The following is a 27,890-nucleotide window of genomic DNA, read 5'->3' on the forward strand; positions in this document are numbered from 1 at the left end:
TGCCCTCTCTCTCCTCTCTTCTCTCCTCTCGCTCTCTCTCTCTCTCTCTTCTGATCTCTTCTCTCTCCTCTCTCTCGCTTCTCTCTCTCTCTCTCTCTCTCTCTCTATCTCCTCTCTTCCTCTCTTCTCTCTCTCCTTCTCCTCTCTCTCCTCTATATTTCTCTCTCTCCTCTCTCTCGCCTCTTCTATCTCTCTCTCTCTCTCTCTTCTATCTCTCTCTCTCTCTCTTCTCTCTCCTCTCTCTCTCTCTCTCTCTCTCTCTCTCTCTCTATCTCTCTTCTTCTCTCTCTCTCTCTCTCTCTCTCTCTCTCTCTATCTCTCTCTCTTCTCTCTCTCTCCTCTCCTCTCGCTCTCTCTCTCTCTCGCTCTCGCTCTCGCTCTCTCTCTCGCTCTCGCTCTCGCTCTCTCTCTCGCTCTCGCTTCTCTCGCTCTCGCTCTCGCTCTCGCTCTCGCTCTCGCTCTCGCTCTCGCTCTCGCTCTCTCTCTCTTTTTCTCTCTCTCTCTTTCTCTTTCTCTCTTTTTCTCTTTCTCTCTTTCTCTCTCTCCGCTCAGTACTTTCAGCCACTAGCGTGGGTGCAGACCCCGACGTGAAACGGGGTCGTTATACACGGAGAAGGCAACACCGCACGCCAGCCAGGCCACGCACATCAGTCTGAGCTGGGGCGTCACCACACGCGCGACTGACCCGCAACCCCCCCCCCCCCCCCCGCAGCGTACAGACTTCTTCAGAGTGTTGGGTGCCATCCACCTTCATACAAACACACACGCGGTGGTGACGTGGACAGAAGGGTCGTGTGTTCATTCTGACAGTTTAGTTTGGGGCCCCGATGCCTTCATTATTCGAAATGGGATCTCTGCATAGTCTCCAAAGTTCTCTGCTTAGATATGTAGTTATGCCATGATGAACATCCTCCTTACGTTATACCTCATCCCCTAGCTATCCCAGAGAAGTTCCTCCAATCTGTCAGAATGTCATATGCGTATTAAGGTAATTAGCTACCATTTCAATCACTTTGCGCTAAACGGCGCTTCCCTACTTTCGCTTGCTGGCAGCCGGCAGCGTAGTATAACGCTGGCGGCGCGATCTAATGACAATCTCCCCTGCTGTGGTGTTTTCTGGTTACGTTTACCAACACACGACGCACAGAAACCCAAAATTAAAGAAGCACTAAAAATTTCGGACTGGCAGTGCTTAGTTGCGGCATCGCTTACCGGCGTCGGAGGCCTCCGATGCGAGGCCCCTGCTCTCGATAAACGAACGTCCTCAACACGTGAGGCAGGGGCCCAGCCTCACCAAACGAACGTGCTCAACACGTGAGGCAGGCGCCCAGCCTGTACCGAACGAACGTCCTCAACACGTGAGGCAGGGGCCCAGCCTCACCAAACGAACGTGCTCAGCACGTGAGGCAGGCGCCCAGCCTGTACCGCTATCGCCGATCACAGCACCAGGGCTCGAGTCGGAGGCCGGGCCCCTCCTCGTCAGTCGGGTTCCTAACGCCACCATCTGACGGAGCTCATTAATGCGTCCGCCAATCAGAGACGCGTCGCCTCGCAGTCGGCGCGGGCCTCTGATTGGTGGGGTCGTGATGAGCCGGCCCTTGGTCTGCCGGGCGGTCCCGCGGCGTCCGCCTGGATGATTGCCGGGTAGGGGTGCTCGCCGTTCACGCGTGCTGGGAAAGGTCGCACGTTGTTGGTATCTGAACTGAGGGGCGGTTGGTGTATGAATGCCGCATTACCAGTAGACCCAAGGTCATGACAGGTGCGAAATGGTTTCTTCATTTTAGCCATTGAAATGACATGATATGCGTCTACCTGGCGTTGAGAACGCAGTGAAAAGCTCAAGCCGCTTGAACTGCACGTTCGTGCTAGTGTTTAGTCTTGTAACAAGTACAGTTCTTAAAGGATTTCCAGCCACTTGCCAGGACCTCTTAATACTTGATAGATGTCACCGGTGGTGACCCTGCTCGCTGAAGTCCACGTCACCCGCTTGTCCCTGCTGCCAGCCACTGCTGCCGCCCCTGGTTTCAACGCCGCTGCTGCCCCGTGTGTTCAGCCCTTCCCCGCCGCTGTCCATGCCAGCACCCGCTGTCGTCGCCCGCCTTCAGTCCCCGCCGTCGTCCCCGTCGTCAGCCCCCGCTGCTCCCCCGCCTTCAGTCCCGGCTGCCGCTCCTGCCGTCAGCACCCGCTGCTTCCCCGCCTTCAATCCCGGCTGCCGCTCCTGTCGTCAGCCCCCGCTGCCGCTTCCTGTCATCAGCCCCTGCCGCCGCTATTGTCATCAGCCCCTGCCGCCGCTTCTGCCGCAGGTCATGCTGGCGGAGCGGCGCGGCACGGACGAGCTGTACGCCATCAAGATCCTGAAGAAGGACATCATTATCCAGGACGATGACGTCGAGTGCACCATGATCGAGAAGCGGGTGCTGGCTCTGGCCAGCAAGCCGCCGTTCCTGGTTCAGCTACATTCCTGCTTCCAGACGATGGTAGGCGTCTTGCTGTGGCGGCGGCGTGGCGATGCGCTTTGTGTGTCCCCGGGGGAGGGGGAGGGGGGGGGAGGTTGGACGCAAAACGTGGGGTGCTCGGCTAGCACGCTGGTCACGTTAGAGGACCAGAGGAGCGTCGTACGTGAGGCTTTCTGTCATTGGGGAAGGGGGAGGAGGGAGGGGGAGGGGCTGCAGGGGCGGCTGGAAATGTTTACGTCCGCGTAATGTGTGTCGTTTCGGTTTCATGCCATGCGGTCTCCGCGGGTTGTTCTTTAAAAATGTACTTCTGAAACGCCCCTTTTGTCCGCCTCGCTTCGCATCGCTTTACAACTGTTAATTAATTTAATTATTAATTTCACATTAATTTCACAACACATTAATTTCCCCCAGAAGACCATTGCCTCTTTTACCGTTTTCGTGGTGGAACCGAGGAAGATAAACTAGTATCACAGGGACGTCGGGTGCGAGACCCAGACCTGGCGCGTCTCGAGGCCTGCCCGACATGAAAACCCGGCTGGCGGCCGGCCAGGGAGGCCAGCCTCACCCGGCGCGGCTGCGTTGTAGCTCTGTGCGGAATTCCAAGCCGTCGACAGCCGCCTGTCTGGCGAAAGGTCGAGGCGAGGCTGTCCGATGAAGTAGTCCGGCGCGACTTGATTGACGCATTCAGAGTAGCCTGGAACAGGCTCTGCGTAGCGAGCGCTGGCGAGCCTAAAAGGTTCCAATCGTTGCAAGATGCTGTTGTCGAAGCGTTGCAAATCGAACGCAAATCGTTCGCCACAAGTTTCGAAAACAATTAGATTAAAGCCTTGCCAGTCACTTCGCGTTATATCAGATTACACTGGATTGAATGGGATGCAGCGTTGGAGTCACACATTTTCCGGAAGTCCCGCATAATTAATGCTTAAAACAGCACGCAGTGTGTTTCGATTTTTACCAGGCGTGCCGTTAGCTGAAATGGATCTGGGCTGAGCGGTTTTGGCCGGATGGGCCATAAGGGTACCGGGATCTCGGAGTCGACGGCCAACACAACCCTCTGCGATACGCCCGATGCACCTGACCGCTGGGGGGGGGGTGGAGTTAGGAGAGGGGGGGGAGGGCGTGCTCCGACGTGCCGGCTGATCCATCCAGCAGCCGCCACGGCAGCGTTAACATGTAATGAGCTCCGACATTTCTGGCGCAGCCCGGACAATGGCGGTGCGGCGCAGCCAAAGTGGCGGCTCGGCGCCGTGCCGTCGCCGGGTGGTGCGCCGTTTTTGTATCGTCGCGGCGTCGCAAGATTTATCACTGCCCGAGTGTTCGGTGCGGTCGATTTTTGACAGTCGTGGCGCGCCCACGTTAGTCACGCTTTGATCATGGCGGCCGTGGCGAGGCGGGAAGGGATGGGATTCGAGTATTCCAGCATGCTGGGGTGCAGGTGTATCACCCGTCGCTACAGCGCCTGCTGGCGTCCGCCAAGTCGAAAAATGGTCCCAATGGCAGGAGGGTCTCAAAGCCTCCGCCCTTGCTATGGAACCACAGACTACCATCTTGTGATCGAAGCGCTGGTTGGAAACCCGCGCTGTTTGCCGTGGTGCAGTCCCGGGCTGCTGGTGCAGTCCGCTGGTGCAGTCCCGGACTGCGCCCGCCACAGGAGGCTGCGGCAGGAATATTAACGATATCTTAACGATTGAGCAGCGATCGCGTTAATAGGTCCTGAAAATAGTATCGATGTATAGATGATGTTTTGTGATTGTGCTAATTGCTACTCATCCCGATGTGTCTCTGCGACACGCAGCTCCGATGATGCTCGCGTGGGTTGATCCGCTATAATAATTGAGTTGATTAGGGACGTTTGATGTGACCTTTTGCATCCCACGAACGGGATCCTCTATTTTGCGGTGTGTGCAGGGCAGGCTTCACCTGACGGGCAGGGGACTTTCTGAGCGCTGCGGTCCGATTCTGGCGGATTGTTGCGGCCTCTCTCAGTCCGGGGAGGCGTGGCGTGAACATATGACCCTTGTACCTCCCCCGTGCAGCTCCGACACAGTGACGTAGCATTCGTATTTCGGGCAAGTGTGCTTGAGAATGGCGAAGCAGGCTCTGGAGGCTTTGCAGCTCGCGGAGCCGCAGGCTGCAAAGCCTTCAGCGGGGATTAGACTGAAGGCCTCGTGGATAATGCACGGCATTGCGTGAGCCGTAGGCTTCCAATCGTGGCGTGTTGGTCCGCCTCTTTCAAACTCTAAGGGAAAATCCCGTCGCTGGGACCCGTTCCAAAAGCTACTGATGTATACAATTGGGACAAGCGATCGCTAATAATGCCATCCAAATGCGCGCTGACACTGTACAGAGGAGAAGATTCGCAGGAAATGTTTACTTTTTCGATTCCTTGGAGTTCGACCACGCCTGGGTACACCGAGCATCACTAGCAGTCGGGTCGATTTTACAACTCGAACTTATTTCCTATGAGCTGGCGTTGTCATTTGTCATAAGGATTCGAGTCGTAGAAGCCACGAGCTTAACGTTATGAGCCGTATCAGCAAAAGTCTTTTGCAATAGCTATGGCTTGCCTGGCTGGTTCCACCCACGAAACGCCCGAATTCGCGGCGCTGAAGCGCGGCGACTTTGGCCGCGCGCCGTCATAAAGGTTTTTGAATGTCCAGCGCTTAAAGCCACAGCCGGTGTCTGTGACAGATTGATTGCCATAGCGGTGGCCTTGGGTTGCTTTCTTCGATGAAGACGGGCATTTGCAGATTAGCATATTGTTAATTAATTAAGCAATCTCGGGCCAAGTTGACTTGGTAAATCTCGATGATTTATGGAAAGTAACTGACGCGTATATAGACATCGAGTAGTGATACATAAAACAACATTTCAAGCGTTGACAGCCGTGAGCCCGTAAATATGGAAATAAAACGTCAGCTCAACCACTGTTTTAAGTATATTTTTACGTTAGAAGGACGAACTTAGGAAATCGGACTTCACTTTTAATTCGGTTTTGCCCATATCTTTGTCGACACAGGTGCGTGTTTGACGGAAAGGAGCCCAAACAAGTCTCCCTGCATATTTTTTCACAAGGCTCAATATGGTTGTGAATAAATGCCAATAGTTAAATCGATAAATACACTAAAAATGCTCAGCTAGAAAAAATGGTATGATGTTTGTTATACGCCATACTTAAAATCGTGCATTCGTTGAAACTCTCGAGTCGTACCCTCTTCTCGAAATCCTGTGCAAAATTTACTCGCCTGTCACTGTGCAGGCGAGAAAATACAGCTATATTTCGATGTCATGGGTAGAAATGTCCCCTCAACTGCGAAAATAAAGCCAGGCTCCACAAAACCTTTGCGCAAACTACATCCTTTCGTATATAAGTACATACTCAGATGCATTGAAAATAACCATTAACTGTCAGTACAATGTGGTGCATCGTTGTGTTGTGCGTCGTCATCGTCACCGTCTTCGCACGTTGCGCGTCGTCATCGTCACCGTCTTCGCACGTTGTGCGTCGTCATCGTCACCGTCTTCGCACGTTGTGCATCGTCATCGTCATCGACTTCGCACGCTGTGCATCGTCATCGTCATCGACTTCGCGCGTTGTGCATCGTCATCGTCACCGTCTTCGCACGTTGTGCATCGTCATCGTCATCGTCTTCGTACGTTGTGCATCGTCATCGTCATCGACTTCGTACGTTGTGTATCGCTATTCGCGACATGACTCACTGTGACGGTCACAAGCGCCGAGGCATATACGTTCCCGCTGGGGGGCGGCAAAGATGTGAGCAGTCACCGTGTTTTTTTCTGCGAGGAAACTAAAGGAGGCTGGTGTGGGAAGGAGGGCTAACCGAGCCGCAGTTCTGACGGCGGGAGGCTGGTGTGGGAAGGAGGGCTAACCGAGCCGCAGTTCTGACGGCATGAGGCTGGTGTGGGGAGAAGGGCTAACCGAGCCGCAGTTCTGACGGCAGGAGGCTGGTGTGGGAAGGAGGGCTAACCGAGCCGCAGTTCTGACGGCATGAGGCTGGTGTGGGAAGGAGGGCTAACCGAGCCGTAGTTCTGACGGCAGGAGGCTGGTGTGGGAAGGAGGACTAACCGAGCCGCAGTTCTGACGGCAGGAGGCTGGTGTGGGGAGGAGGGGTAACCGAGCCGTAGTTCTGACAACATGAGGCTGGTGTGGGAAGGAGGGTTAACCGAGCCGTAGTTCTGACATGAGGCTGGTGTGGGGAGGAGAGCTAACCGAGCCGCAGTTCTGACGGCATGCGACGGAAAGGTATAAGTGGTGGCTTAACCCGGTGCGGACAATTTGTTGGCCCTGACTGGTGCCATGCTGTACCACATGTTGCTGTACTCTTTTTTGGGAACCTAGAAGGCATGAAGCAGGTGAAATATCACGGACAAATATAATGGAGGGTGGGGATGTTCAGCCTCAGCAAGATCGAAATCGAAATAAAGGCCTAAAATATAATGCATGGCTTACCAGGACACGAAAGGGCAGCAAGTCCATCTGACGCAGAACATTTTCATACAAGGCGCTCCCAAACGCGCCCAAACTGGACGGCTGTCCGAATTGCGAGTACACAGATATCAAGCCCACCAACCCTCAGCTGCCTGCGCCACAGAAAGCTCTTTCCCCTGGTGATAAATCGTCCATTACGCGCAGAAATATATGACTCAGCGCCACGGCTGTCGCTTCGTTCGAAGTCCGAACGGTCCGTGCAACAAATCTCGGGTGGTTTCTGGAGATGCCGCCTCCACCCTTTGCCACATCAGAGGGTTCGTGGGTCTTAACAATTTATTTGGCTCCCGCATAAACAAAAACTCGGCCACAAGCGGAAGGGGTCGCTGAGCGGTTTAACGTAGCCAGTTTAAGTAAAATATAGCTGGGTTTCGTCAATGAGCCGGAGAGATTCACAGCCGGCCGGAGAAGACTTGCAGCGGATCCGAAATGGTTCACAGCGGGCCGGAAAACATCAAGTTAATCTATCTCCTCAATATCCGAGAAATGGTCCATGTCAACGAATCTGTTCCATATCATAAAGAAAGGTTTTTCCTCCGTGATTGCCTAATGCGCAGGGTAGAGCGTTCCTTTCCACCATATATGCCTGACATGCTGCAGGAATGGTATTTCAAATTGCAGGCTACATGAGCCTACCGGTATGGTTGTCTTAATTAGACATTTAGATACCCAGCGCATAATTAACTGGTCGATTACTCCAGATTCGCTCATGTAATTGGCTCCCGGCGTTAGCGCGCTATACGACTGGACGGTACACGTCATCCGCGATTTACGCATTAGCCTCACTTTGGCCGTCGGCTTTTACTACATCCCACCATTTTACTTGAGATTTACTGTAGCAGCATGGTAAATGGTCCAATGGACCGCCGACATTCGTCATCCATTATCGTTCAGCCGCTAAACGTGAGATTTTCTGAGGCGCCGTTTACGTACCTACGGCGGCGTGTTGAACCGTGTGTGTACGTAGCTACGGACCAGCCGGCATTTATCCCGCGCTCCCGTCTTGCGATTGGCCGGAGCGTCCGTTCCAAGAAAGTGATTGGCTAGACACGGGGCTGATCCGGCCGATCGGCTGTTGTAAACACACTACTGATGGCTGTTGTTCCCGAGAAGCTTGGGTTTGGCAGCCGGTGCTTCCAGTGTCTGATTCCTGATCTTGTTTGCAGGACCGTCTGTACTTCGTTATGGAGTATGTCAACGGAGGCGACCTGATGTTCCAAATCCAGCAGTTTGGAAGGTTCAAAGAACCCGTGGCTGTGTAAGTTTACGTCCACGCTTGAAACGTATGCTGACTAGATGGTATCGATTGCTCACTGTGTATCGATTGCTCACTGTTTGTGCTAAGCGCATACGTGGCGTACATAAAGGCCTGGATGGGTAAGAATGTCTAGATGAGTGCGTGCAAACAATCCTTGCGTTTTATTTTGATTTTCTAAACCTGTCGAATTCTGATGTATGATTTTGTTTCTCTACATCCCACGCATACATCGCATTGCATAAGCATCTGGCTCATGGTCCGACGACGGTCCAGGGCTGGTCCACAGGATGTCTGCAGCTGACCCAGGGTCAGTCGAGAACCGATCCAGAGCCGGTTCACAGCCGGTCCAGGCGCCCCCCAGGCCCGACAGAGCCGGTCCACTCCCGAGCCAAAGCTGAATCAAGCCGAATCTTTGCTGAATCGAAAATTTCGATTTAGTTCTCTCTCTCAGATCTCGAAAATCGAAAATCGAAAAAGGAAAGCTGAATCGGTCCGAACGCCATTTCCAGTCAACACCCGAAACGCAGCCTCCCTTGACTGCGTCTGCAGTCCTACGCCGTGTCAAACGGAGCCGCCGGGGCGACCGGCGCTCCGCCGAATGTCAAACGCCCGCCGGCAGGCGGCCGAATGTCAAGTGGCGGGGGGGGGGGGGGGGGCGCCGCGCTGATGTGGTCACGTGCCCGGAGGCGGCGCGGCGCGGCGCGGCGCGCAACTGTTTCCGTGTGAAGCCGGGTCACCGCCGCCCGCGCCGGCAGAGCGGGGCGATGGTTTGACGGGGCGTCGAGGCAGCGCGCCCACCGCCCACGCGCTCACCCTCTCACCCCCGCGCGACGATCGCCGTGCCCGGAGAATGTGTCGCCGGCGACTGTGGCGGCGCTTAGTTGACATTGCCGGGCAGAGGGAGATGTCAGGCGGAGTGATACTGGGCGGAGCTGGGCCAAGCCTGGCTCCGTAGTGAAAATGCCTCGCTGCAACGGCGTGGACCCCAGCCGTGGGGGCTCCCGTAGTCGGACGGTGTCATGGTCTTGCTGCGCGCCGTGGTCTGACGGTGCCGTGGTCTGACAGTGCCGCGGTCTGACGGTGCGGTGGTCTGACGGTGCCGTGGTCTGACGGTGCCGCGTCTGACGGTGCCGTGGTCTGGCGGTCCCGTGGTCTGACGGTGCCGTGGTCTGGCGGTCCCGTGGTCTGACGGTGCCGTGATCTGACGGTGCCGTGGTCTGGCGGTCCCGTGGTCTGACGGTGCCGTGATTGACGGTGCGTGGTCGCGGTCCGTGGTCTGACGGTGCCGTGATCTGACGGTGCCGTGGTCTGGCGGTCCCGTGGTCTGACGGTGCCGTGATCTGACGGTGCCGTGGTCTGGCGGTGCCGTGGTCTGGCGGTCCCGTGGTCTGGCGGTCCCGTGGTCTGACGGTGCCGTGGTCTGGCGGTGCCGTGGTCTGACGGTGCCGTGGTCTGACGGTGCCGTGGTCTGACGGTGCCGTGGTCTGACGGTGCCGTGGTCTGGCGGTCCCGTGGTCTGACGGTGCCGTGGTCTGACGGTGCCGTGGTCTGACGGTGCCGTGGTCTGACGGTGCCGTGGTCTGACGGTGCCGTGGTCTGGCGGTCCCGTGGTCTGACGGTGCCGTGATCTGACGGTGCCGTGGTCTGGCGGTCCCGTGGTCTGACGGTGCCGTGATTGACGGTGCCGTGGTCTGGCGGGCGTGGTCTGCGGTCCCGTGGTCTGGCGGTCCCGTGGTCTGACGGTGCCGTGGTCTGGCGGTCCCGTGGTCTGACGGTGCCGTGGTCTGACGGTGCCGTGGTCTGACGGTGCCGTGGTCTGACGGTGCCGTGGTCTGACGGTGCCGTGGTCTGGCGGTTGCCGTTCGTGTGGTCTGACGGTTGCTGCGGTCTGGACGGTGCCGTGGTCTGGCTTCTGGTCCCGTGGTCTGACGGTTGCTGCCGTGGTCTGACGTTGCCGTGGTCTGGCGGTGCCGCGGTCTGACGGTGCCGTGGTCTGACGGTTGCCGTGGTCTGATCGGTGCCGTGGTCTGGCGGTTGCCGCAGTCTGGCCGGTGCCGCGTGGTCGACGCGTGCCGTGGTATGACGGTGCCGTGGTCTGACGGTGCCGTGGTCTGACGGTGTCGTGGTCTGACGGTGCCGTGGTCTGACGGTGCCGTGGTCTGACGGTGCCGCGGTCTTGAGGCGCCCTGACCGGCCCTGTGGTGCGCGAACCTTGTGGGCATTGGGCTCAGGGTATGTGTGCTATTGTAGTGGTACAGGGAAAGATAGGGTGGGGACAAGGAAAGCAGGTCAATGAACCACAGGGAGTGAAGTCGTGACTGGAAGGCGTTATGTTTTACCTTATGTGACCCCGATCTTATCCTGTACGGGAGCGAGAGTTTTTCCAAGAGTGTGGGAGATGTCCAATTCGCATTTCAAATAAGGTCTCTGCAAGTATCACGGTAACCTAAATTTCCCGCTAAATTTTCCCAATTGTTGTGGCGGGTCTGAGCTCGCCAGAGCCCCCTCCCATGAAAAGATAGCTTCCGCACCCCTGCCTCTGCCTGTTCCCGTCCTGTCTATGCACGTTTCCACATTTGAGGGACTGGGCTAAAAGTAAGTGTTTTACAACTCTAAATAAGTCTTGTAGCAGCTACTCAGCAGCGGAAAGTTCGCCAGTAACAGTCGTTTACTGCGCCTTGCGGAGCGTCCGTTCCGGACTTTTAACACGGCTGAGACGCGCCGAGCGAGGCCGCCGCCTCAAGGCGTCGGGACTCTCAACTAAGTGCTCAATGTCCGCTGACGCTGGGACAATCGCGGCGACTTATTTACGAGGTCTGCAGACACCGCTGAATGGAACCCGATGCTAAGCACACATTTTATGGGGCCCAGCTGTCAGCGAGCTCATCGCTCGCCACGGACCTGGGGCCTTGGTCCGGCTTCTGACTCACGGGGCTGGTGTCGGACTGGCTCGGCCAGAGGACGCCGCCAGGTCGGCGATTGATAGCGGCGTAGTTTGTCATCGTCTCGAACGTCCGGATGACGTCATTGGGACGTCCGGCATGCGACGTCGTTACGCTAATGGGTTTGGTAGCTGAAGTTTCGACACTTTTTAGCCCCTATCGCCATGTTTGTAGTGACGTGCTGATATGCTGTTATCTTGCTCTTGTTCCTAGCACACTTGCGTAACGCGTCGGGCCAAGGATGTCCGAATGTGAATGCGATCAAGAGCATAGGGATGAAGTTTGTACGATGAAGGGCAAAAACGTTTACCCGGCTAATATCAGCGCGCTGGCTGCGGCAGGTTTTATGCGGCCGAGATTGCGATTGGTCTGATCTTCCTGCACTCGCGAGGCATCATCTACCGAGATCTGAAGCTGGACAACGTGCTGCTGGACCAGGACGGCCACATCAAGGTAGGCAAACTCCGCGGTATCCCTGCCGACGTTGCCAAGGCTCATCACGGACGATGACTCTGATCTGTGACTGGCAGACGGTTCCTAGCTGGTCGTTGACGGGCGGGTTCATTGCGGTCCGTCCATCTACGCCCAGCGGTTCACATGGGGTGACGTGTCCAGATGCTGGAGAGGGTGTAGTTGCTGTGGCAGGTGCTCGGTCGCTAGAGTTTGGTAGAGATCGTTTATGCTCCCATCCCCAACAAACCTCCTGCGTTTGGTGTGACGCGCCGTCGCAGTTCGCTTCAAACGACCGCAGGTGGTTCTTCAAGTTCTATATTTCTTTAAGGTCTATATTCTTAGAGGTCTTTAAGAATTTCCGATGGAGTGATTGTTCGGACTACTGTCCTCGTCTGATACATAGTGTGTACACAATGTTTCGACCAGGTAAGTTTCCGGCGTCATCAGGCGTGATCGAGTCCCGTAAATGACCGGGACATATTTGGCTTTCAGCCATGCACGCCTCTCAATCTAAGTTTGCTTCTTGGAATTGCTGTGATTCGAACCAAGATCTGATTGTGAGCCCAGTGCTCTACTGACTGAACTAAAAGAGAAACCCTTCCCCTTTAAAAAGATAACCCTTCCCGATTAGCTCGGTTGGTGGATTACTTCAGTCGCAATTAGAGGGCCCCGGTTCGAATCTCAGCAATTCCAAGGAGAAGATTTGGGATGCAACGCGTCCATGGCTGACAGCCATACATCATCTTCTTTTACTCAGGACTCCATCACACGTGATAACTGCCGGAGAGTTAACTGGCCGAAACGTTTTGTATATGCAAACACGACAGACGAGGACGGCAATCCAAACAATTAGTTCATCTGTGAAAGGAACACCTCGCCTCAATCATTCGGTAAAAATATATTTATTTTAGGGTGCTGCAATTCCTGATGCTTGAGTGCAAAACGAATGAACTAATCTTAGCTCGGAAATTCTAAGTGATGTAGACGTGAGGATTGTCGTATGGACTCATTTAAAAGAGTATAGAACAAGACGAAGACAATGAGAAAGACAGAGGCAGAGAGTAAAGGGCATATGTGAGAAGGAAGATGCAACTTTATATTGTCTAGTGAGAGGAGAACAGATTGACAGCGGGAGCGGAGCAGATGGAGATGTCGGGTGAGAAAAGAACATATAGGCAGCGGGAGCGAGGCAGAGGCAGATGCCGAATGGGAGGAGAACGGACCGACAGGGAGAGCGAGGCAGAGACAGATTCCGAGTGAGAGGAGAACCGATAGATAGTGGGAGCGAGGTAGAGACAGATTCCGAGCGAGAGGAGAACAGATAGATAGTGAGAGCGAGGTAGGTACAGGTGCCAAGTGAGAGGAGAACATACAGGCAGCGGGAGCGAGGCAGAGACAGATTCCGAGTGAGAGGAGAACGGATAGATAGTGAGAGCGAGGTAGACACAGACGCCGAGTGAGAGGAGCACATACAGGCAGCGGGAGCGAGGCGGAGGCCGGTGCCGAGTGAGAGGAGAACATCCAGGCAGCGGGAGCGAGGCGGAGGCCGATGCCGAGTTAGAGACGGCGGTGCCGTGCCCTGCCCGTCCCTTGCGGCCGCCGGGGGATCTCGGTGCCGGCTGGGCGTCCCTGGGGGCGCCGGTATCGGCGAGCACATCCGTCAGCCTGCTGGCAGCCGATAGCTCCGGCCAAGAGCTGCCGGCGCCGCCAGCAGATGGCCACCGAGCACAATGAGATGAGATGGCGGGTGGTTGGTATTTCCGCTCCCTGGTAGGTGCTTTCCGCGAGATGGCGCGGGGGAGGGGAGTCGCGTCAACGTGCTCTGGGCGGCAGGGGGGAGGAGTAACGGTGGCGTGCACAAGAGGTAGTGTGCGTTGGGCCAGCTACATGGTTTATCGGGGCCTGGCCCGCGCCAGTCGTCGCACGTTTCCTTTATCTTCCTCTGCTTTATCGCACTCGTCTGCGCTTCCTGCGCCGTAGCTGCCTGAGCCAACTACCCCAAAAAGCGGGCACGCCACGATGTGCTCTCTATGCGTCTCCCGGCTGAGGCGGATCTGGGCCGTGAGAGGGGGGGGGGGAGGGGGTTCAATCCAGCGCCTGCGGCACGACGCCGCGGCCGCCCCGGGCGCTGCTTCGATGGAAATCTCGCTCATCTCTGCAGCGGCGGGCACGATCCGCGCCGGCCGGACTGGGCGATTGTCGCCGCGGACGGGCACGCTGATAAATCTGTCGCCGTCGCTGTCTTTATGGGCGGTGGTTCTGTCAGGGTTGACGAACGTTTCGGGAATGGGACGACACATTTAGCGCCCGCGGGCGGCGGAGGGCGGCTTTTTACGTCGTCTGCGGCGCCACCGTGGCAGTGCCTGTCAGTCCAGCGTGTCGATGTGCGCCGGTCCACCGTGTCAGGGTGTGCTAGTCCGCTGTGTTAATGTGTGCCAGTCCCTTGTGTCAGTGTGTCGATGTATCAGTCAGCCATGTCAGTGTGTGTCAGTCCATTGTGTCAGAGCGTGTTAGCCCGTCGTGTCAACATGTGCCACACGAATTTCACCGAAGTGATTATTATGTGGAGCAGTTGGTACAACACTATAGTCTGTGGAAGGTTTCTGGCATGATTGTAGGAAAAACGAAGGTGCCGAAACGCATACCAATATTTGTATTTACGACATTTCAAACGAGCAGGAAGGAACTGCAAGCCTTTGCTTCGAGGCACCTACTAGGTGTAGGTTTTTTCTTTTTTCCAAACATAATGCAACCCCTCACAAACTCAAACTCGATTCATCGCCGCTTGTCACTGCCGTTTGGAAGATAACACGTCCAAGCCAAATATTTGCGTGCGTTTGAAAATCTGTTTGCAGGGGAAGCTAAAGCTCGTAGGTAACCTGAGGTTGAAAGCTGGATTTTGCTTTAGATGTAACAAGCGGCTTGGACTTTTTCACAGCGTGAAGTGGCCGCGCTGCTGGTGCGGGTAGCGTCGACACCTATGACGTCACGTTCATTAAAGCAAGCATCATTGCTCACTACCATTTGCTTCTTTGACGGGTCAATGACACAACCCGTACACTGTTTTGATATTTGATTATCAATATTTAATTTAAATTAATAATTAATATTAAATTAATTTTGATATTTGATTATTTTGATTTGATATTTGATCATTGTCAATGATATCCTGTTCGGAATTTTCTGAATGTTTTCGCGGGGACCAATCTTTGAATGGAAGAACGGCTGAATTTATTGAATCCGGCGTGAACTGAGATTCAAACATCCTGATCCTGCCTGATTTAGTCAGGGTCAACGGAAGACAACTTTGCTGACGTTGTGGTAGATTCGAATCTATTATGCAAAAGAACTGGTTTCATTACCGACGTTGCTTTTGTCAGTCAGATGTAATACGACTCTGCTAATTGGGTTCACGCACAAGTGCACCGTCACACATGGTCTAAGAAAATAACCCATAATCGGGCAAGCTTGTGTGAAGCCGCGCAATATGAAGTAACCGGTGCCACCGTCAAAAATTCATTGGAAACTTCAGCTGTAAGACGCCACCACTTTTCATTGCTACCCAAGCACACTAACTGGTCCGTGCGGCACACAGCTGCTGTCTGCGTTCATCCTCACCCTCGAGCCATGCCCGGGATGGTCGGCGGCGTACCTGGACGCCGCTCGGCCACCAGCAGCCCGCCAGGGTCAGCCGATGCCGACGCCAACGTCATTACCGCCGAGCACCATCGTCGGCGCCGTTACTGCCGTGTCATGCCCTCCGTAATGTGCTGTCCCCCCCCCACCCCCCCCACCCCCCACCCCCACCCCCGATCCGGCCGGCTGGCAGCGCGCGGCGATAAACGGTGTGCGTGACGACCAGTGGCGCGGTCTGCGCGAGGCTCGCGGCATTATCGCTCTCGCTGCTGATGGACGCGGCGTTGTGCTATGCTACGTTATGCTATCAGATCCAACTATCAGGAAGGTATCGCTTCGGAAATGAATGTGTTCGGACGGAGATTGTGGACAAAATGAGGAATGTAAGCGCAGTGACGTTTGTAATTAATCCGAAGCCCCACCTGTCATACCCACTTCCGCTCACACAACTCGTCGATATGGCAAGGTTCGGCGTGTAAAGAGTCATGCTATATATATATATATATATATATATATATATATATATATATATATATAACCAACCAGCCAGCCTGGAACCAACCAGCCAGCCTGTCCGACGTTACAAGAGTGGGTCGCTGACGTCAATGGGACAGAGAAAATGTCACCGCCGCTCACGGCGTGACGGCGAGAAAAACAGACGAGTCCGAGCCAGACATGCTCGGCTGATCACAGAGAATGCGCCGTTTTTCGGCCGGCGGCCTTTTTGTCTCGCGCTTTTTCTGCACCAGCACCCACGCCAAAAAGGGCTGGGCGAGAAATGTCTCGCTCATCTGCTCGCATCCGTTACTACAGCAGGACGAAGGCCTTTCGCCGCTTGATGTTGGACCGATCTTCTGCTGGCGGATGGTGTTCGTCAGAGCGCAGCGTGAGAGCATTGGATCTGGGGACCATCTGGCGCATGGGATGGCTCAGTGCCTTGGAGCCATTGGAAGTAGATGAGATGAGATGAGATAACTACTGTTTTCTGTCATGTGGACAGAAGTGTCATTTTCTCAGATTGGTTGGTGAGCTCGGCCCCAAAGGTTGGTCCAACCTACCCCAAAACGTGATTTATTCGGAATTTTGACCACTTGATTTGCGTTCTGGATGTCGTTAATTTAAAATCGTTCCAATATTCCGTGCATCCAGAATTATTTTCCTATAGAGGGGTGACCCCCCCCCCCCCCCATTTCAAGCCCATCTGAGCTGCCTTTTTATGAAAAGCAGTCCATGCGCCCTTCTCGTTTGTGATGTAATGAACATCTGATATAATGAACGAGACGCGAAAAGCAAAACAGCGAATACCCCTTTCGGCGACTATTTTTGACAGAACGCACTCAAGCTGAAATCTGCGAAGGTAGGAATCCTATGCCCCCTTTTAGAGCTCAAAGTCATCCGCATAGCATGGGACCATCCGAAAAGGAAATAAGGGAATGCTTACTCATAAGAAGCTGGCGACGAGACCTTAACATACAGGGTTCTTCATGCCTGATCATGCGGATGTGATTAGTGCCTTGATGTGTGATGCGTGCTAGCTTAAAATCGCTTACATGTTTGAGTGATGTCTGACGCGTGATGCGCGCTGCCTGTTGAATTGCAATCTTTTGTGTGTATAAGTGATGCGTGATGTGTGATGTTTGTTTACTCGAAAACGTTAACAGGTATGAATGATGTTCGATGTCTGTTTAGTTAAGTTCGTTTGTATGTGCGCGCGTTTTCCGCATAGTTTAATTCTTAGTTGGATCTGAATCGTGATAATGGCTGGCAATTGCTCTTTGTTAAATCTCTGCATTTTGCTGACCTGTAAAAACCGTGGCTCGCTGTCTGAAAAGAGACTGAAAATGGAGTGGGATCGGCAGGCAATTATAAATTAACTACGGATGTTCGTTTCGATAAAGACATGTAGCCGCCATATTATTGCTTCTATCTGTCCATTCTCCTGGTTATTCTACGAGGAATAGGGCTATTAGTACTGTTTTATTTACAATCAACATCATGCTCATTGTGATGTTTCGTTACCTACTACCTAGTACACCAGCAGTTAAGATAATTTTTCGGTATTTATTAAATCGAGTAATCCCTTTGCTCATATGCTTTGAGGGGTCTCAAAGGACCACTGGGAGTGGGGTGGGGTTCGGGCCTCCCCCTGAAAATGTACGAAGTAACGCCCCCGCAGATAGACACTCCGATACAGGTCATGACAGATGGTGACGTATCTGTGACATGTCAGATGAATCTCCAAGTGTACGTATATCACACGAGACGGTGACTTCTCTTTGGCAGATGGGCAGCCACGTCTCGGACAGAGCCTCCCGTGGAGATCAGATCGGGATGAATTATATCTGTCATGTGCCGCCGCTGAGGCTGATTGCGAGCTGCTGACTCCATTACTTGTTCTCGGGGCAGATCCCTTCACGGTCCCGTTCATTTTTTGTTCTCAGGGCAGATCCCGTCACAGTCCCTTCCATTTTTTGTTCTCAGGGCTGATCCCGTCACGATCCCGTCTTTTCTGTGTTCTCAGGGCAGATCCCGTCAAAATCCCGTCCACTCTTTGTTTTCAGGGCAGATCCCGTCACGATCCCATCCATTCTTTGTTTTCAGGGCTGATCCCGTCACAGTCCTGTCCATTCTTTGTTCTCAGGGCAGATCCCGTTACAGTCCCGTCCATTCTTTGTTTTCAGGACAGATCCCGTCACAATCCCGTCCACTCTGTTCTCAGGGCAGATCCCGTCACAATCCCGTCCACTCTTTGTTCTCAGGGCAGATCCCGTCACGATCCCGTCCATTCTTTGTTCTCAGGGCAGATCCCGTTACAGTCCCATCGATTCTTTGTTCTCAGGGCAGATCCCGTCACGATCCCGTCCATTCTTTGTTCTCAGGGCATATCCCGTCACAATCCCGTCCATTCTCTGTTCTCAGGGCAGATCCCGTCACAATCCCGTCCACTCTTTGTTCTCAGGGCAGGTCCCGTCACAATCCCGTCCATTCTCTGTTCTCAGGGCGGATCCCGTCACGATTCCATCTATTCTTTATTCTCAGGGCAGATTCCGTCACAGTCCCGTCTATTCTTTGTTCTCAGGGCAGATTCCGTCACAGTCCCGTCTTTTCTTTCTTTACTGGGGAATTCTCGTCGCAATTAAAGCCAAACTTCAAAGGATTGCGCGGCGCCCCAAGACCAGCTTCAGCACGTCCGAATCACGATATAATGTGCTGCCAACCACTCGTACGGCGGTGCTCGTCAACGCTCCCAACGTCGGCCACGTTCCCAGCACGGTCATAACTTAGTGTGCCATAACCTGGCACGCCCGCAGCACAGCTGGTCAGCAACAGGCGGGAAAATCCCAGCTGGCATTGATCCCAGGCCCCGAGCTTGTGGTGAGCTCGCCGCAGTGCCTGGCCGCCTCCTCGGAGCCGAGGCTCCGGAGGGCTGCCATGCGCAGGGCTCCAGTGCTGAGAAGCTCGCTTTTGTTGGACTCGTTAGGAGTTGAATGGCGTTTGTAACTCGCCACAAGTGGCGAGGAGACTCAGATTACGCCTAGTGAGTTTTCTCGACTGTTCGATGCCGGCTCGCAAAACGAGACCTGGGCTCTCGGTGGAGTTGGGTCAGTTTGGTACGGCAGCCTTCGGTGGAGTTGAGTCAGTTTGGCACGGCTGCTTTCAGTGGAGTTGGGTCAGTTTGGTATGGCAGCCTTCAGTGAAGTTGGGTCAGTTTGGTACGGGTGCTTTCAGTGCAGTTGGGTCGGTTTGGTGCGCCAGTTGGCGCTCGGAGATGGACTGCGAGAAGTTGGGAGTTGCCGCGTCGGGAGCGGACGGCTTGTTGCGATTGGGAAGTAGAACATTACCCGATGTGTGGGCACATCCTCTCTTTGAACGTGCGCGAGTCTTCAGCGGCGCGCATTCCAAGAATGTGGTCTGTCGGTTGGTGTGGATCTGTTGGCTGTGAGCCAAGAAAATAACTTATTTCTGAAGCACATGGGATGGTAAAGTGTCCCCGAAATGGATGAAATACGAATTAAGAAGCTCCCGCATTGAGCTCTCGCATTAAGGCATTAAAGCATCTCATGAACTATTTGAGAGACAATTTTTGGCTCTATGCCAACCTACACCCGTAGCGTCAGAGAAGCGGTCCACGTATAACAATCGCGAGCAACGCTTCAGGCGTGGAACATCGTTTCGTGCTGCGGTCATAACAACATCTTAGCATCAGCGCGTCATCACAAGTAACAACGTCGTTACGCCACGACCGTATTTGGATGCATCTTTGGATCTCGGGATCTTTGGGATCTTTGCTGCGTGTCGCGCCTGTCTCAGCCGCATACTGCTCCGCCAGCCGCGATCCCGTTACCGTCGTCGGTTCCTCGCCGCAGATCGCCGACTTCGGCATGTGCAAGGAGGGCATCGAGGGCAGCAAGACGACCAAGACGTTCTGCGGCACGCCCGACTACATCGCCCCGGAGGTCAGCGCTTCGCCGCGCTGGAGCACTCCGGAGCACTCTGCGCTGCGGAGTGCTCCGTACTCCGTCTCGCAGTCCCGTTCTTTTTCGTATGGAGTGTGCGTGCCCCGGCGTGTGTGTTCTAGAGCACGCCACAGTAGGCGCCTACGCGCACCGTGGCGCGCAGGGGCACGTGCCCCCGCCACCCTTATTAAGTGTATATATATATATATATATATATATATATATATATATACTTACTAATTTGTGTGCATACACACACACACACACACACACACACACACCCACACACACACACACACACACACACACACACACACACACACCACACACACACACACACACACACACACACACACACACACACACACACACACACACACACACACACCACACACACACACACACACACACACACACACACACACACACCACACACACACACACACACACACACACACACACACACACACCACACACACACACACACACACACACACACACACACACACACACACACACACACACACACACACACACACACACACACACACACACACACACACACACACACACACACACACACACACACACACACACACACACACACACACACACACACACACACACACACACACACACACACACACACACACACACACACACACACACACACACACACACACACACACACACACACACACCACACACACACACACACACACACACACACACACACACACACCACACACACACACACACACACACACACACACACACACACACACACACACACACACACACACACAACACAGAGGGAGAGGGAGAGGGAGAGGGAGAGGGAGAGGGAGAGGGAGAGGGAGAGGGAGAGGGAGAGGGAGAGGGGGGAGGGGGAGGGGGGAGGGAGAGGGGGAGAGAGAGAGAGAGAGAGGAGAGAGAGAGAGAGAGAGAGAGAGAGATATATATATATATATATATATATATATATATATATATATATATATATATATGTATATATCGAATAGATATTGTGAAGCCCGTTTGCGCTGCATGGTCACTAGCTGAATTCACGTGTCATGCTGGACACTCGACTCATTTCGCGCGATGTGGGCAGCGCCGTGGCGCCCCTTGTTCTATATTTTTTTGGGGGAGCAATAGACCGAAAGTTCACTCCCACAGAATACGTGGGTCTGTGTGGGTCTGCGGTGCGCACATTACCTCTCGAGTGCGCGTTTCGACCAGGCCTGGTTGCCCCTCCCCCGCGGACATTTTGACGCTCCACCGTCTGCCGTGGGCGTCCGGTGCGCTCGTTACTCGAGCGCCGGCCCCTGGAGCCTGGAGCTTGGCAGGAGCGTGGTGCCGGCCGGCGCCGGTCGGGGAACTCCCGTTGCATTTCCGGCGGGCGGGGCCCACGCACCTCCCACGTCGCCGGCCGTGCCGAACGGGTCGGGTTAAAGGCTCTGCTCGGATGGCTGGCGGCGGCCAGCAGCCGACGTCTCTGGAGATGTCTCCGACGCCGCCGACCGGCCCATTACGTGGGGCACTATGTGAGGAAGAGCCGTGTAGCAGATACGGCTGGAGATGTGAGATGTGATGTAGAAGCCCGCTGCCCGCGAATCAGGGCCGGTTGATGGTTCAGTGCGACAGGGGCCTCGTGCTGGCCTTGATTCACGTGTTGCAGATAAGTCACTACCATTTTCGACTCCTGCCTTAGATAATGGTGCTGCAAGGCCTCCAGGACTATGATTCAGATAATGGCCTTAGGTAATGGTGAGGCGTGGCCTTTTCTGACCCTGGTGTTTTGGATGGCCTGGTGCCATCCAGTCCTGCGTTTTGGACGGCCCTTCACCACGTTCTAATCCTACGCTGCAGATAATTCTGTACCAGCCGTACGGGAAGTCGGTGGACTGGTGGGCGTACGGGGTCCTGCTGTACGAGATGCTGGTCGGCCAGCCTCCCTTTGACGGCGAAGACGAGGAGGAGCTCTTCGCCGCTATCAAGGACCACAACGTCTCCTACCCCAAGTGCATCAGCAAGGAGGCCAAGGAGCTCTGCAAGGGGGTACGTACGTCCGGAGAAGCTACGTGGCGTGCCATTTGACCGGCTGCTGACGTTCGTCGGCCGCCATATCGCCTCAAGACCGAACGATGCCGTGCGTCATTTTTGACATTGCAGGGGCACTTGACACCTGAGTGCTAGATGGCCGTCGATTGCGCTGGAAATGGTCTTGCTTCTATTTCGATTCGTTCATTCCGTACGGCTCGTACTCGTGCGCCATTACATTGGATCATTCGGCCCGGCCGCGCGTTTCTCTTTGTCGGCCAGCCGGCTGCCGTCCCACGTGGGTCATGTGTTAGCGTTTAGCTGTCCGCGGTCGTGAATGTTCGGTCAATGGCCCGTCCGGGGGCGCTGTGTGATGTAGTCGTTGACGCGTCCCCTGGGTCGCGAAGTCTGCTATTGCAATGGCAGGCCCTTTGTCATTTGTCGCGGTCGGGGCGAGTGTTGGCTTCCGCTCTGTGTGCGGTGTTATTTAATGTGTTTTTCGGGCACTTAATTCTCCTTGCTTGTTTTAAGCTTCGGGTACGCTTAGCGAACCTCGATTTCAGTGTGTTGGGGGGGGGGGGGGGTAGGGTTGTGCTGACCTGGCCCTGGTAACGATGAAGAATGTGCCCACCGTCGATCCATCGTCGTGTCCGACGGATGACACCGGTGTTCTCTAATAAACGTATCGCTAACGACACTGCCCGGCTGCTGCTAATGAGCACGCCCGTTCATTACTGACGACCTTGCTGGCGACCCTGGTCCCTACCGACGACCCCAGTCCCCACTGACGAATTCCTCCGATACTGACAACTTCCTCGCTACCGGCGACTCGGCCCCTGCTGATGCCTTTGGCCGCTGCTGGCCACCCTGGCCGTTCACCTCTGACCCAGGACCCCTGAACCCTGACCCCTGAACCCTGAACCCTGACCCCTGACCCCTAACCACGCTGAAGCTATTGCTGACGATTTTTATGCGTACTCATGACCCGGTTCTCCGCCGGCGAACCCAGTTCCTTCCGACAACCTGCTGCCAGTGATGATCCAGGCCCCCGCTGATGCTGCCGACCTCCGCTGTCGCCAGCTGCTGACGAAGCAGCCAGCCAAGCGGCTGGGATGCTCGCCGACGGGGGAGGCCGACATCAGGGACCACCCCTTCTTCCGCCGGATCGACTGGGAGAAGATCGAGACGCGGGAGGTGCAGCCGCCGTTCAAGCCGCGCATCGTGAGTACTGCCCGCCCAGCGTCCCGCTCTGTCTGTCCCAACGCCCTCTCTCACGGTCTCTGTCTCTATCTCTGGCTCTGTCTTTGTCTCTGTCCTGTCTCTGTCTGCCTGTCCCACTGCTTGGTCGGCCGCTGCCCCCCCCCCCCCCTGACATTTGCCGTGGCCCCTCGTTCTGTGTCGGCTGCGATCGTGGCCGACAGTCGTGTCCAGTCGGCTGACCTCTGTGTGACCGTGACCTGTGATGACCGTGACCTCGCCGGCGCGGTGCCGGCGAGTGCCCTGTGCTGTGACGCTGCCCCTGTCAGCTGCCCGTCCGGTGCGCGGTAGCCCCCCGTCCCGTCCGTGGTAGCCGGGTTTTCGCCCCCAGCCGTGATGTCCGTGACGGGAGGGGGGGGGGGGGGCGGCACTGGCCCGACCCGCCGCCGGCCGCCGCTCGGGAGCCGGCCTCTCGCCGGCTGACGGCGGTCGGACGTCCCGGCCGGCGATCGATGCGGTGTCAGCGGCCTGTCTCCACGCGGCGGTTGCGGCCCCGCGTGAGGGCCCGCCTCGCTCGTGTGGGGTGCCCCTGCTCGGCGGGCGCCGGGGCGGGCGCCGGGGGAGACTTGGGGCTCGCCGCACGACCTGGGAGCGGGCTGGACCCCCGGGAGGACTCTGGCACGCGCCTTGCTGTCGAACGTGACGACTGGACGCGTGGTTTTCTCCCTAGAACGTTGCGAATTGCGTGAGACTTGATTCGCGGGCCCAGCTGACCTTGCCCTTGAGTATGTGGCCATTACCGTCTATTCACTTCTTGTGTTGTGAATGGCAATGCACCGGGGCACTTTCGCCCGCATTTTTCCTTTGCCCGTAATCTGATTCTCGCTCAGTCTCGTCTGCGCAGGGCCCTATGCGCCCACGCACGGTCTCCGTTGGCGGCGACCACCGCTTTTCTCTTCTCTGGCGTGGTGTTGTCCTCGCATGCGCTGAGCGAAGGCGCCAGCCGCTGGCTTACGGCGGCGCCGCTGGCTCTTCGCGGGCGCTGCCGCGGTGTTTGCTCCTGCGGCTTGGCTGGCCGGCGGCCTGGCCGCGCGGGTCGCGCTCAGGTCAGCGTGAGGCGCGCGTCTCCAAAGCGGAACCCCTTGGTGGAGGCGGCCTAGGCACAGGGCGTGCGCTGCGCGTTAAGGCCAGCTCATTGCGCGGCGCACGCACTGCTTTGCGCACCGCGCATTGCGCTGCGCATTGCTGCGCAGTCCTACCCTGAGAGGCTGGGCGTCCTCTGTGGTAGAGACATCATCGATCAGACCTTAGTCAGTGGTATTTGCGTTGTTTGCCAGCTGCTGGAAGTGTCTTACTTCTCAGAAGCATGGGCGCTTCGATCAATGACACGTGTTGTACGAAAGAATATTAGGTTGCAAAAGTCGTGTATTTCCCAACTATCCTTCTTTAGATGTCTGCTGAGGAGATATAAGTTAAGTATGTCAAAGTTCGAACACTCTTGCTGGAAGTTCCTTCGCTCTCTGGGTGGAAGAGTAACGCAAAAACCATTACATTGAACGCTCTGTATTAAATATTTATCCAGTTTGGGCGTGTTTGTCATGCGCCGCTGCATCAAGCGTAACACTGCCATTTACGCCAGCACTTTGTTCCGGAAAAAAAGGACCGATTGAGTTGTTTTCGGGATCACATGAACCAAACTGAACACCGCGTTGCAACTTACATCATCTTGGCCAGCACGATAACAGATGAATTGGGGTGAACCTGGGACAAAATGCTGTTATTTTGTCTGCTCGTGCAACACGTGCAACAACATGCGCTCATCGACGCGTGCCAGCCATCAGCGGCCCTTAGTAGCCCAGGCATAGATGACCGTCATGCATTTGGCAACGATGCAGCCTGCGGCGTCAACCAACGACTGAGAGTTACAGCTGCCATAAAAGGATCATGGTGTCCTTTACAGCCGTGGTATTGAAAGCCGACGCGGTAAGCGCATGCTGTCGACTGTAGCTGTTATACCAGCGGGCCACCCCGGGCTGCCCCAACTCGGTGCGTGGGGATGGTTGGGGACCGCGTAGGAGGGGAGCGCGGCGAGAGTCAGAAGGTTCGGCAGTTGGGGACCGCGTAGGAGGGGAGCGCGGCGAGGGTCAGGAAGTTCGGCAGTTGGGGACCGCGTGGGACGGGAGCGCGGCGAGTCAGGAAGTTCGGCAGATGACGAGAGTCCGGCGGCGCTCGCCGTCCCTCTCCCGTGAGGGCATGTGTGTGCGGGTCCGCAGCGGAGCGTGCGGAACTCGGTCTTGCCAGTCAGCTGTTGGTTCAGCTGCTGCTCCGCAACACTAGCGCAGCTGGCGCGCCACACAGCCGCAACAAAAGAATCTCCACACAATGGGCGCAAAGCACAGCACATCGCCACGTCCAGCGAGCCAGATCCTCTCCTGCCATCCGTGCATGTTCCCAGGCTGGAGCTGCGTCGCCAGGCTGCCTTGCATTTGCATTTGTAGTGCTGATCCCGCCCTCGCCTTGTTCACTGTGCTTTATGTGCGTTGTCGATGCATTATGGAGTTGTCGATGTATTGCTCACCCGAGTGTGTCTGTTGTCCTCCGTAATTTTGCTGCATGTGAATGTTTTCGTTTCGTTTTGTTCTGTTTTATGCACTGCCCGTTGTGTTTTGTTCTTGTCTTGCCGCATGTCACGTTTACAAATTGCATTTTTGCCTTAGATGTGCATATGGCATATTTTAGCGTTCCTTAACATAGCCTGAAACGTACTCTATCGCGTCTATTGCTTCCATTTGTTACCAATGGCATACCAGTAACATATCGAGGCTGTGAACAGAGAAGGCTGTCAGATTAACACATCACGTTGGTTGTATACTTCCTTGCCCGAGGATTTTCAAAGCTAACTGACGGTGTCTTGATGCTAAAACTGCCCTTAAAGAGCGTTCACTGATCTCAAATTGGTAAAAAATAAGCCGCCATATAAGACACCACACGTGCTGCCTATAAATGCCCCTTGACATCATTGTTAATTTCCCGTACTGAACAGCTCTTCAATTGGCCGTTGGACTTCTTCCCATTTATATGTCTGACGAAATCACCAGCCCAGTAAAAAAACATTAAGTGCACTCTAGCCCAGATGACGTTTGGCCCTGGCTGACAAGGCCGCGTGTCGATGGTAGCTCGGTTAGTGACTGGGCGTGCGTAGCGCGCCGGCGGCGAATGCCTGCGTGCACCGTGCACTGTATTGTCACCCGCCATGTGCATCACACCGTAGAAACCGCGCGTAGCTGCGGGCTGCTCGATCTCGACCGACGCTTCCCGCCGCTAGCCGACAAACGGTCTCTCATTGGCCGGCGCAGCGCTCGCTGGCGCTGATTGGTCATGGCCGGCTAGCGCGGGCTTCGTCGACCGAGAACGGGTAGCCGCCTGGCCTGTCCGTCGCTTGGCGGCTTCTAACCGTCCTCTCTCTGGCCCGTTTTCCAGAAGAGTGCGCGCTCTGCGGAGAACTTCGATCCCGTATTCCGCACGGCCAACACAGAGCTGAGCCCAGCTGACAGCGAGATCATTAAGCACATTGGCTCGCACGTGTTCCGCGGCTTCGAATGTGTCAATCCGTACTTCGCGCCGGTCACCAGCGAGCCGGACCTGATCCCGGCGAAGTAGGCGGACCGGAACGCGGCCGAGCGGTGATGGCGGGTCGCGGGGCGGGGTGACGTCACTGGGGCTGCGTGACGTCACTGGAACCGTGCGGCGGGCTCTCGCGCCGCCCCAGCGCTGTGGACGACGGCCTGGCGGGAGGAGAGGTGGTTACCAACTGGAAACGGTCTTCGTGAGCGTCCGATGCTGCAATCTTTGTTGGGTTTTGCTCCATGTGTCGGCCGAATTACGGCCGTGTCATTCCTATGTCTTGTGGCGTGATAAACCCCCGGCTCCGAAACGGAGCTTCCTTTCTTCGGTGAGTTACCTGAGGCCCGAACCAATCAGTTTGGGAAGCGTCCTGTGGTGTGGTAAGCCCCGGGTTCAAATTGAGCTTGCTTCTGGGAGGGAGTTGCGTGAGGCCTGAGCCAGCCAATTTCGTTGAACTGGAGCAGACGCATCGGTGGGAGGTGAATGCTTACTCGCCCGTGCCAACTGCCGAGGCACATCGCTTTAGTCGTGGTGTTGAATGCCGATTGTTGTCAGCCCCATGTATCCCGCACGCTTCGTGCATCAGTCGATTGCTCCCGCCGGGTCGGCCCCAGTTTTATTGCTGTCTGTCGGTGGATAAATTCGTGTTGAGTCGGCTTCTCAGCACGCCGAACCGTTCGTGGTCAGACCTATCGCATCGTCTGCACATAGCCGCCGATTCGACGGGGGATAATCATGTGAGCCCAGTGACGTCATTGAAGTGCCTGGGCCACAGTTGGCGATATATATATATATATATATATTTATATTTATATGTATATATATACATATGTATATATATATATATATATATATATATATATATATATATATACACACATCGGTTTGTGTGTTCATAGTCAAAAGAAGGTGGCATTCTTATCCCCAGTACAGGAGGAAAATTCGTCAAAAGGATAATAAGTGTACATGCTTCCTTCCGTATCTAGGCTCTTCCATTGGTATTAAACGAGGCCAGCCTTCGCGCAATGTCGAAGCATGAGGGAGTGTTGCAAACAAGACCACGTCTCACAGTGGCCAAGCACTGTGCTACGCATTTGCGTACACGCGCTATATACACGTCGACGTATAGTTCTAGCATGCATTCTAGGTGGATCGTGCTGTCATTTTTCCGCGTTGTCGGTTGAATTATCCATTACTCTGGTGATTTAGATTAGCAAGGATGGGCATTATTACTGGCTACAGTCAGTCTGCGAAGGTGATGATATGATTATAGTAGTTCATCGTCGTATTTGCTTGGCGGTATCACGCTACACGGAC

At 55.2% G+C, this 27,890-nt stretch overlaps 1 protein-coding gene across 1 annotated transcript in view; it reads left to right on the plus strand.

The window, feature by feature from the left end:
• The window catches only part of LOC119095343 (protein kinase C, brain isozyme-like), a gene marked incomplete in the record, with an annotated part of 136,805 nt that overhangs the window by 92,344 nt on the left and 16,571 nt on the right, over positions 1-27,890 (plus strand). Inside the window, 6 exon segments of the mRNA XM_037218197.1 lie at positions 2,302-2,477; positions 8,133-8,224; positions 11,508-11,619; positions 19,623-19,712; positions 21,582-21,770; positions 22,833-22,973. Coding sequence (XP_037074092.1) covers positions 2,302-2,477; positions 8,133-8,224; positions 11,508-11,619; positions 19,623-19,712; positions 21,582-21,770; positions 22,833-22,973 — 800 coding nt within the window.

This window comes from Pollicipes pollicipes, unplaced genomic scaffold (assembly GCF_011947565.3).
Source record: "Pollicipes pollicipes isolate AB1234 unplaced genomic scaffold, Ppol_2.1 Scaffold_4219;HRSCAF=4965_pilon_pilon_pilon, whole genome shotgun sequence".
NCBI lineage: Eukaryota > Metazoa > Arthropoda > Thecostraca > Pollicipedomorpha > Pollicipedidae > Pollicipes > Pollicipes pollicipes.